The sequence below is a fragment of the Artemia sp. Qi Xiang Cuo genome, chromosome 19 (assembly GCF_049724085.1).
Source record: "Artemia sp. Qi Xiang Cuo chromosome 19, ASM4972408v1, whole genome shotgun sequence".
Classification (NCBI taxonomy): domain Eukaryota; kingdom Metazoa; phylum Arthropoda; class Branchiopoda; order Anostraca; family Artemiidae; genus Artemia; species Artemia sp. Qi Xiang Cuo.
Window position 1 is genome coordinate 35,910,107 of NC_142812.1, and position 11,038 is coordinate 35,921,144.

Here is an 11,038-nt window from a genome sequence, read left to right on the forward strand (position 1 = left end):
CACCGGAGAACAGTTTTAATAAATTCCGATAGCACTTGGTTAAAATCATTGTTCATTCTTGAGCTTGTCTGAAAGGTTAATTTTGTTCAAGGCAAGTTTTCGATTGTTTTATTACATCAGTGGAATTTTTTTTTAAGGATACTTTGGCTATATGTTTCTTATTTATTTGTAGAGTAAGTTGAGAGTAGCTGTATTCGACTGTTACATTTATATACGTATCGATTTTGTCGAACCTTCGTTCTTTTTAAATAGCCTAGGCCTAAAAGATTTTGCTCTTAGTCTGAAGGACCTTGGGTAAATTTCTACCAAATCATTTTATTGAGTTAGGAATAAAGTGAATACACCATTCGATGCCTTTTTTTATGCTGATTACGAGTATAATAATCATTTCTATGATTATTAAATAATAATAATAATTATTTACCCCCCTATATATGCCAATTCAGGGTTAGGTTAAGTTATGTTGTAGAAATATAGGTCAATATCTACGAAATCATATTATTGAGTTAGGAATAAAAAAAAGGCATCGAGTGGTATATTCACTTTATGCGCAAGTCAATAATATGATTTGGTAGAAATTTACCGGACCTTGTCTTCATTTTCTTTGAAGTAAAATCAGTGCAACATTGAGCATTGTTTATTTGGGTACTGTTCTGTTATAGTGACCCAACTCAAGAATTACGCTGTGTAAAACTCGAGAGCAAAACTAGAACTGGTTTTTCAGCTGTCTGTATGAGACAATTAGCTTATGCTAAGTGAGAAACAAGTGGCGGCTGAGAGAATACATTAGACTTACATAATTTGGACTATATATTTGCACATTAGAGGGGAAGGTAAAGTATTTGGACAGCGTGAAGTTACAAAAAAATTCTTGTTTCATAATAATATGCAGAATAATTGTAGCTGACACATTCTTCATGCAGACCCGCTATACTTTACCCCCCCCCCCCATAGTGTGCAAATATATAGCCCAAGTTTCAAGTTTGGGTAGCGGTAAATATTTATTAAATCATATTATTGAGTTACGACTAAAGTGAACATACCACTCGATGCCTTTTTTTATGCTCTTTACGAATATAGTAATCATTTCTATCGGAAATAAATTTCAGCCCCCCTCCTATATATGCCAATTCAGGGCATATATTTCTACAACCTAACTTAACCTAACCCTGAGTTGGCATATATAGGGGGGGGGGCTGAAATTCATTTTCAATAGAAATGATTACTATATTCGTAAAGAGCATAAAAAAGGCATCGAGTGATATATTCACTTTAGTCGTAACTCAATAATATGATTTGGTAAATATTTACCTGGGTAGCCTAAAATTCTAGTTAAGCTACTTTTTTCTATGTTGAAAAGGGGTTAGGTTAAGCGGCGTTCACAAACGTGTCTAGCTAGAATCCCATGTCTAGACACGTGTCTAGCCAGAATCCAATGTCTAGGCAACGACAGTTCACAAGTAAAATTCAATACTTCGCTAAAATAGCAAATATAGTTGCAAAGTATAATTTCTCGTCAAACAACAGAGCCTATGCAGGCAATACTTTCAAAAACTATAATTTCTATTTTTAATATCACGAGATGATGCATGAAAAGGGCAAAACAATTACCTTAGTGTGCTTTATTATTATGTCTGGTGTTGCATATTTGCCTAAAATGAAAAAAAAACAATGAGAAAACAAAAGTTTAATTTCAGTTTACAGATGTAAACAAAAATGATGAAAATAGTGGGTCTTGACACATTCTGATTGGCTGTAATCGAAAATCCTAGACATTGAGTTCTAGAGGCTAGAACTCAATGTCTAGCCAAGCACCTTTTCTAGGGTGTCTAGCTAAGCGCCGAATTTTGCTTGTAAACGTTCGTTGCCTAGACATTGGATTCTGGCTAGACACGTGTTTAGACATGGGATTCTAGCTAGACACGCTTGTGAACGCCCTTTAAGGAAAATGTAACTTTCAGTAATGAATCCAGGACCAAAAACATACTCTGGGAAGGTATTGCCAAGCTTCTATGTTAACCCTCTTCTGATTTCCAAGTCTTAGGAATTTGAATGCTTGACAGGTCCTATACCTATTGAAATTCTGACAAAACAATATTTTACCTTAAAATCAGTTTCTTTTTCTCTGGTTTTAGTTCTTAAATGTAATTCCTGTCGTTTGAGTAGAATTTAAGGCATATCAATAGTTTTTTTTTCTTACTTAGGAAATGTATTTACAGATTTTTGAAACCTCAGAAATTGGGACTGAGCAAAGTTGTGAAGATGGAAACTGTTTTCTTGTACTTAATTTAAGCAGAAGACCTATTTTGCAAGGTTTCACTTTTATAACACAATTTTAAAGGTCATCAAAGGTCAGGGTCTTCTAGAAGGAGAAGTGGAGGTGGGTACTTCAAAATATCTTCCCAGGATATAATTTAGTCTGTAGACTGACCCATCCCTGAAAGTTTCTTATTCCTACCCTAACCCCATTCCAAGATAGCAAGAAGTAGCTAAACTAGAATTTTACCTAAATTTGTTTCCAAAGTATTATATTTTCATTATGTTTTGGAATTTTTCATTAGGATTAACCTAACTTTACTTCCTGAGTAGGGTCGCTATAACAGAAAAATACCTTTATTTGTACTGATTAATTTGCGCATAAGCAATATATAATAATATTTTATTATGGTGCTAACTTCGATGAATCGGATAAAATTCTAGACGAGGGACTTTTCGGCTTTTTGCTATCTTGGAAATTAGGCTAGTTGAGTTTGGCGAATGAAACTTTAGTGGAATTGACTCAGAGGCTAATTTAGGCCGTAGGGAGATTATCCTCATCCAAAGGACACTGACCTTTGATGAACTTAGCTAAAACTGTGTGTTATAAGAGTAGCCTAAGTGAAATTTTCTGACATCTCTGACCTTTGGCCCTCACGAAAAGGCTCGGTTCTTCGCCATCCGTAGATTTAGCCTCCCATCACTAGCTTCCTCACTACGGCCGGTTTCTCAGGCCTTCGCCCTTGCACGTTTGTTATAAAATTTCATTTCCAACTGTCGTCTTTTTTTTGTCTTTTTTTTTTTTTTAGTTTATAGTGTTCAGATTCTTATGCTCTTTGCCCATTATCGTGATTCAAAAATTATTTTGTTCATAAGTTTTCGTGTTCCTTGACAAGTATAGCCTATTTATGAGTTTAGACGAAAAAGTTAAGGTTCCACCAACACTTGATTTCACGTATATAGATGGTATAAATTCGGTTCATGATGTTTGGAAAAAATGGGATCTAACAAGGGGACCCGACATACTCAGGGGGTATCAGGCAGTAAAGTGCAGATTATGTTCTGGCCTTGGGAAGGCATAGGGGTTTTGAGCCCTACTCATGTTAATTTCTGCTCGTTTTGAGTTTGACTCGGTTATTTATTGTAATTTCTGTTCGTTTTGAGTTTCATTTATTTATCGATATTGATTTGTGGTAGTTTCACGCTTGGTAGATTATTTGATTTTATTTTTGCTCATTTTTGGTTTAATGGAGTTCTTTACTTTTCTTTGAAAAACTTATTTTGTAGAAATTTTTTTTTAATTAATTCCAAAAAATATCGGACAAAGTGCGCTTCATTTTCGTAGAATCAATAAATGAGAAGATTTATTGAGGTCGTGATTTTAAGTTTTTTGGTTACCCATTACGGTACGCCCGTCTGATAAATTTACCGGGTCTCAAATTTCAAGTCTCAAAGCTTGCTCCCTGTGTTAGGCAGCAACGGGTTCAGTTTCAGTAGGGGTTCAGTTCAGTTCAGGTTCAGTTTTTTATTCTTTTTTTTTTTGAGAATCTTAGCCACTGACTTGTCTTGGGCTCTTGAATTCACGTTTTAACCCTGATAACATTCCATTTCAGACTCTCCGAAGACACCATGGTTGATGCCGGCACACTTGAAAAGTTGGAAGCTGGATTCCAGAAACTTCAGGCAGCTACTGATTGCAAGTCCCTTGTCAAGAAATACCTAACTCGTGAGGTTTTTGATCAGCTTAAAACCTTGAAGACAAGCCTTGGAGCTACCCTCCTTGACGTCATCCAATCAGGTAAGTGTTTGTTGTTTTAGTAACTTATGTATTATACCGCCAACACTCAAGCGCTTCATTTAAGTTGAACCTGTTTCTCTGGCGCTCAATCCTAATGAATATCACAAAGTATGGTAAAGGTAAAGGATGCGGCACTAGACCCTTAAGGTCCGAACTGGCGCATTGGGGGGGGGGGGGTAAAGTATAGCGGGTCTGCATGCAAAATGTGTTAGGTACAATTATTCTGCATACAGGGGCGTAGCTACTGTATTTTTGTTGGGGGACAAGAGGGAGCGCTATTGAAGTAGGTGCTATTCAAGCGGTAGTGAAGAAAAGTAACTATTTAACAAACACGCTACTTGATGAATTTAAAAACATTACACAATACATTATAAACATTAAACGATCACAAATATAAGTGCAGGTGCTTGATTTTTACTAAAATTGTCAGCAATGAGCTGTTTCTGACAACAGTAGTATAGCACAAACAAGCTTTCGGGTGGTCGAATGTAAATATTGTATACACTTGGCTTTTTTCAGCCAGATTCATCACTAATGCTGCAGTACATACCCTACCTCCAGTTCCCCCAACCCCCACCCCCAGTGCTGGATGCTCAATCTCATAATTGAACCAAGCTCTATTCTAGTAGCTCCCAGCATCACGCTATTAATTTGCTCGTGATTTAGAATGGATTTTGACTCTGTAAGATTTAATTTGTTGTACTAAACTTTTAACATACGTAATTTATGGAAAAATTATGTAGGATTTTTTATTAAATTGATTTTTTTTTTTGTGGGTTCGCCGATTTAGGTTAATAAATAGCATTGATATCAGCAGGCCACAATGATATTTGACAGGATAAGTCAAACCATTCCCACAGATTGTGTAAAATTATATTGTGACACGTTCCCCACACTTCCCCCCTCCCCCCTCGACGACACCACTGTCTGCATATCTGAAGTAAGAATTATTTTCTAACTTCACAATATCCAAATATTTTGCCCCCCCCCCCTGATGTGCGAATATATAGCCCAAATTATATATGACTCATCTATTATGTCACTTTTCTTTGTCTTGTCTCACGCTAAGCTGAAAGAAACTAACGAAGAAACCAGTTCTACTTAGTTTCTTCTTAAATGAAGCACTTGAGTATTGACGGTATAATACATAAGTACCGTTTTAATTTAAGTCGCACCATAAGAAATGAGAGCAGTTTAGCAACAGAAAAGAAGGAACAAAAACATGTGTTCTGTTAACCCTGCTTAAGCACAGGGAGGAATTTTCTTTCCTTGGGATTAGTCAGAAGAACTCCCTTGGAAGTATTGGTAAATTCTGGCCTAAGAATGCACTTTTTCATGTTTATTTGCCTCTTTCCCCCTAGAAAATTCTGTCTCTTTCCCCTCAAATTCGTAAATTATATAGAAAATATAAGAAATTACAAGGAAAATCGCAAGAATCAGGAGATCTTATGGGAAGGGCGAAGGGCCTCCTCCTACGTGCGTGCCTGGTGACAGATCAAAAGAATTCTACTAAGAAGAAATGTTAGTGCTTGTTTTTCTAGCCTGTAAAGTAATATGCAAACTATTGCTTGTTACAAATTATTCAAACTGACTTCCAAATGGGATACGTGCTAGGCTGCCCTCTGTATTCCCGATGAGACTCTGAGGCACGGGCATGAAGCCAGAGGTAGTTTTAGAGACATCAGAGGTTTGATTATAGGCACAACATGTTCAAGAGTTCATGTCGTGCACTCTTGTAGTTGATAGTTAGTGACCCCTTAGTCTGTCTGGTAGCGCAAGGATCCGGAAGCTATCAATTATGGCTTTGAAAAGATTTAAATGTCATGTCTAGCGATGCCTCGGCGCTTATTTCTTTCGGGTTCAAATTCCATTCATATTTGGCAAAAATGCAGTCGTCCATTTTGTTGCTTAGCGGGTTTCCTATTCGTGACTAGTGCTGTCTGCTGTTGGAAAAGGGACAAATTGAAGCAAAAGCTGACATGCTTTGGTAATTACATGTGATGGAATTATAATTAACTATTAGTCGTTCATGCAAGGATGATGCATGCTGGTTAATAATGTTATTTATTTATAACTGATTTATAATCACTTAGGAAAAGTGCAGTTGAAAAAACAGAAAGAAAAAACAAATGGGTATCATTTTAGTACTCCCGGAAACTACTTAAAACATTCTAAATTATTTGCTAATATCATTCCTAAATGCAGAACACTAAACTTTACCGTACCCTGTCCCCTAATGGACGAATACTACTACTACTTACAGCTCACCGCAGCACCAAGCCGCCCGAGGTCTAGACAGATACGCCCGCTGCTCCTCCATCCCAATCTATTCAAAGCCTCCCCCCTTACCCTCTCCCAGGAAGTTTCCATTTCCTTTAAATTTTTCTTTATGACATCCTCCCACCCCAGCCGAGGACGTCCTACTTTTCGTTTAGCCCTAGACGGTTGGCCAAAAAGGACAGTCTTCGGCAATCTGTCATCCTTCATCCGCAGAACGTGCGCTAGTGATCTCAACCTTCCTTTCATTATAGCCCTAGAAAGTGGGATTGAACCACATTTTTGGTACAGTCTACTATTTGAAATGCGGTCAGTCAGCTGGGTACCCAGAACAATCCGTAGGCAGTTCCTCTGGAAAATATCTAGCAAATATTCATCTGCTTTTTGGAGTGCTCATGCTTCAAAGCTATATTTGGCCAATGTCTTCAATTTAGCTTCCAATATTCTAATCTTGATTTGCAGACTTATCTTCCTATTCTTCCAAACTTTTATACATGATTTGGACTGTATATTTATCTATTAGGGAAGGGGTGAAGTTAAGTGGCCCACACTTAGGAATAATATAAGTAAGTGTTCAGAATGTTTAAGGTAGTTTACAGAATTGTATAATGTTTTTTATCCTTAATCCTAATGAAATACACCTAAATATGATGAAAATATATTCCTTTAGCAACAAAATTATGGAAACTGCAACAAAGAATGGAAAGCAGGCCTCCCAGAACTCGTTATATTAAATACCTATCCTAACCAAAATACCAACTGTATATAATAAATATTTAATGAAAATATACCTTTATTGTAGTTGATCTCACTGTGCCCAAGCTAATTGTCTCCGAATGCAGACAGACAAACTTGTTTTACGCAGAAAGATCAGATCAAACTTCTTGAGTGGGTCGCTATAATAGGCTACATAAGTACCCTTTATTGAGAGCGGGAGTACCAAACTCATGCCAAAATATAAGTACCCGGAGAAAAACAAGTATCAGATATTGTACTGAAGCAACCACATATGAGGGAACAGAGAGGGGTCCAAATATATGAAAAACATAAGAAACAAAGAACAACACTATGAGTGATCCAATTTTTTAGCTTAGATGGGGTGTGACGCTAGCTTTTCCCGGCTAAAAATTTATGATCGAGTGTTTTAATCCTAAGTGTAATGTCTGAAGCCTTAGACTTAATGAGTTTTCGATTCTGGGTCGATGACGGCAGTAAAGTAAGAATTTCAAGTACCGAAAATAATGGGACCGAATACATCTACTTCGAATAATGATACATGATCACAAATAGTTGAAAAAAAATCTGATTGTATTTGCCGTGACTGGCAACTATTTTTGAATAATCCGGAAAGACCAACTTGAATTGTTTTTAAGTGAATCACCTTCATGCTTGTTTCGCATACTTGCAATGACAGAACTGACGGTAATACCAAACCATTTAAAAGATAGGATCATTGTAATTAACCAATGCCGACAAGACAGTGATAATTGAACAACACACGAGTTATAACATATATACTTACACTTCTAAGTGTTCTAAGTTAAACACATTTCAGAAATTGAATCATGTACAGTCCAAGGCCGTATCCGGGGGAGGGCTAGGAGACTTGAACCCATTCCCTCCTGAAATGTATGTCCGACTCGTAAAAACGTAACAAAGATGCAAATAATTTTTTTTGACGTATTTTTTAGATTTTTTTTGTACCCCCCCCCCCCCCTTCCGAAAAAAAATCCTGGATACGACCCTGGTGCAGTCACAATCATTATAGATAAAAAATATTTTTAATGCCTAAATAACATAGTATTGTCAGTATAATGCCAACTAGGACATATTTGAAACACCGAAAAAGTACATCTTTGACCGAATCAGTGCTTGAGTAGAAGCAGTATACATCTTAAAAATATAAGGGGAGGATGCTCCGTCTGGGTGTACACCGCAACGAACAGCGGTGCATTCTGTGATGTAAACTTTCAGACGGAAACATGCATGGTATATACCAACATTTAAAGCAAAATAACTGAAGGATAACGCTTGTGATAGGGCAAAATAGCAAAGATGAACCTTATACTGAACCGAAATTTTTAACATTTTAACCATAGATCGGTGAGTATACGCACAACTGATCCCCCTGCGGAAACTTAGTTGGTTTTCCTCATTTTTAGCAAGACTAGTTAGGTGATGGTAAAATAATATGTTCAGAAACTTTACTAAAATAATAAGCTATGGCTATAGGCGGAAATTGTTTTCTTTCGGACCTTTTCAACGTTTCAAAGGTAAAGTAACTGATCCGCCAAGAAAGCTATCTAGGATGATAGACGAAGGGTACTGGTGTATTATGTGGGCCCACTGCTATATACTGTATCAAGGAAACCAGTCACGAAACCCGTCAAACGGGCTATTTGCAAGAGACCGCTATAGATACATGATTGCAAAGCCGTGGTTTCTCAATGAGTTACAATATTTAAACGATTGTTTTTTTGGAGTTTAGGGGGGGGGGGGAAATGTTCCTAGGTCAGGTTACATTTTTAATATAAGCTATACTTTACCCCCCCCCCCCCTTCCCTCTAATGTGCAAATGTATAGCCAAAATTTGTTTCTAAACTATTATATATTCATCCTATTCTATTTTACTTCATTAGCATTAACCAAACTTGACTTCTTCGCGGTGCCCGTATAATGCACCAGTACCAGACGAAGTAATACACATTTGAATAAGAAGTTCCAGATGATACTAAAACTTCTTTGAATTCTTTTTAAATGGTTTACTGGAAGATCAATAATAGCCTTTAACTTGGATTTTGGCTTTTAAAATGCATCACCCAAAGGCGGATACCGTAGCAGGGATAACAATTATTAATCTTTACCAATGGCAAAATAATCATACACATACATAGCCGAAGGAGTATTACAAATGGAATCAGTACTACTTGCTATTTCATTATTTATAATTTCATTCTATTCATTCATGAAGTTTAGCATCATCGGAACTTAGGTTTACAGTACAGAAGTTGCTAAATCTTACAGCATCTTCTACACCAGCTGATGGTTTAAAAAGCAAAAAATTAAATTATATTAATATACTAGGTAAAGCATTCCTGAAATACTTAGTTGCAGATTTGTCAAAACGAAACTACTCAGCATGTGCTCACATTTGCTGACGTTAGATGAAACACGCAATTATGCTATAGCCAGAGTACAGAATACGTTGATTGGGCATAAACTCACGTAGCCAGGCAAATGAGCTTAGTTACACATTTTTGAGTAAGATCAGAATTTTCAGTACTTGCCAATTAGCTGGTACACACGCGAGATGTCAAGTTTGGTTAATGTTAATGCAATAAAACAAAATATGATACAAATATAATAGTTTAGAAACAAATTTGGGCTATATATTTGCACATTAGGGAGGTGGGTGGTAAAACAGCATATATTAAATACGTAACCTAAGCTAATCTAGGTACCTTTTCCCCCCTAAATCCCTAAAAACAATAGTTTAAATATTGTAAACGCAATGACAAAACACGCTTTGCGATCCAGTTCACTATTGACTGATATCCGTTTGACTAGTTTCCTCGACGATAAAATAAAAGGTCAAAATAGGGATAAAATCCTTTTTAATAGACAGTGTATAGAAAATTCACAAAAAATACTAGATATTTCGGTCACATATGCAGTGACCGTCATCAGTAGTGAAACTAAACTAAAACAATTTAAAACAAAAGTTTAAATACGAAATCAAATAAAACTACATATTGTTTAAATCTCTAATTCTTTTCAAAGGAAAGGCAGAAGCTAGCCTCTTTCACCCTCTTGGATTCGGTTCATTAGCGTTCAATGATATGACATTTGAACAGAAGCCAATTGCACTTAGGGAACTAAACTTTACTCTGTCAGATTTTACTCAATTATCATAGATATAGTTCAGCCCAAATTTACCTGTACCCCGATTCAAAACAGTATTGTTGAATAAGATTTTCTTTATTTTATGAGTTTCACGAAAATTTTGCTTTAAACCCCGATACCTAGAAATCAAAGAGACATTCTCGAACAAAATAAAATGGTCTGAAAAATTGTAAATATGTTCTGAAAGGGCTGAAGTAAAATCTTCAGACTTAGAATCTTGCTTTAAAGCCGAAGAAATAGAATCTTTATGTTGTAATAATCTCATTTCCAAACTCTGGTTATTACGTCCCACATATGAGCTTCCGCAAGTACATGGGATCCGATAAATTTAAAAGATTTTTGGAACATCTTTATTGTTTGGGGGGGGGGATTTAAAGTTTATTGTTGAATTGGAAGAGAATGGGAAACTTCCTTTTCTTGATGTTCTTCTTTTGAAAAATCAAAATAGTCTGGATTTTAAAATTTACAGAAAACCGACAAATAACAATAGGTTTTTGTCTTATAGTTCCGATCGTGCTCGCCAAGTAAAAACTGGTTTGATCATTTCTTTAACTAATCGGATCTTTAGTATTTGCTCTCCAAAATTTGTTGAGGAGTTGTCTTTTCTAAGGAAAATACTAATAAGCAACATGTATCCAGAATGGTTAATTAACCAGACTTTTTCAAAAAGAAGAAAAAAGTTTCTATAGATTTCTAAGGAAGTCTTGGAGACAACTCGGGAGAAAGATGTTTTTTGTTCCTTACCATATGTACCCGGGCTAAGTGAAAAACTTAAAAGAATTTTACAAAGCAATGGTCTAAGGG

At 36.2% G+C, this 11,038-nt stretch overlaps 1 protein-coding gene and 1 long non-coding RNA gene across 2 annotated transcripts in view; one reads left to right on the forward strand and one right to left on the reverse strand.

Annotated features, from left to right (window-relative positions):
• Window positions 1–11,038, reverse strand: part of LOC148940789 (uncharacterized) — a 48,671-nt gene that overhangs the window by 2,176 nt on the left and 35,457 nt on the right. The gene's annotated exons all lie outside the window — the stretch shown is intronic.
• The window catches only part of LOC148940790 (arginine kinase), a 102,800-nt gene continuing 91,772 nt past the window's right edge, over window positions 11–11,038 (forward strand). The window contains exons 1-2 of the mRNA XM_089105506.1: window positions 11–91; window positions 3,870–4,054. Of these exons, the coding sequence (XP_088961632.1) occupies window positions 3,886–4,054 (169 nt within the window). The 5' untranslated portion in view covers window positions 11–91; window positions 3,870–3,885. The remainder of the gene's footprint in view (window positions 92–3,869; window positions 4,055–11,038) is intronic.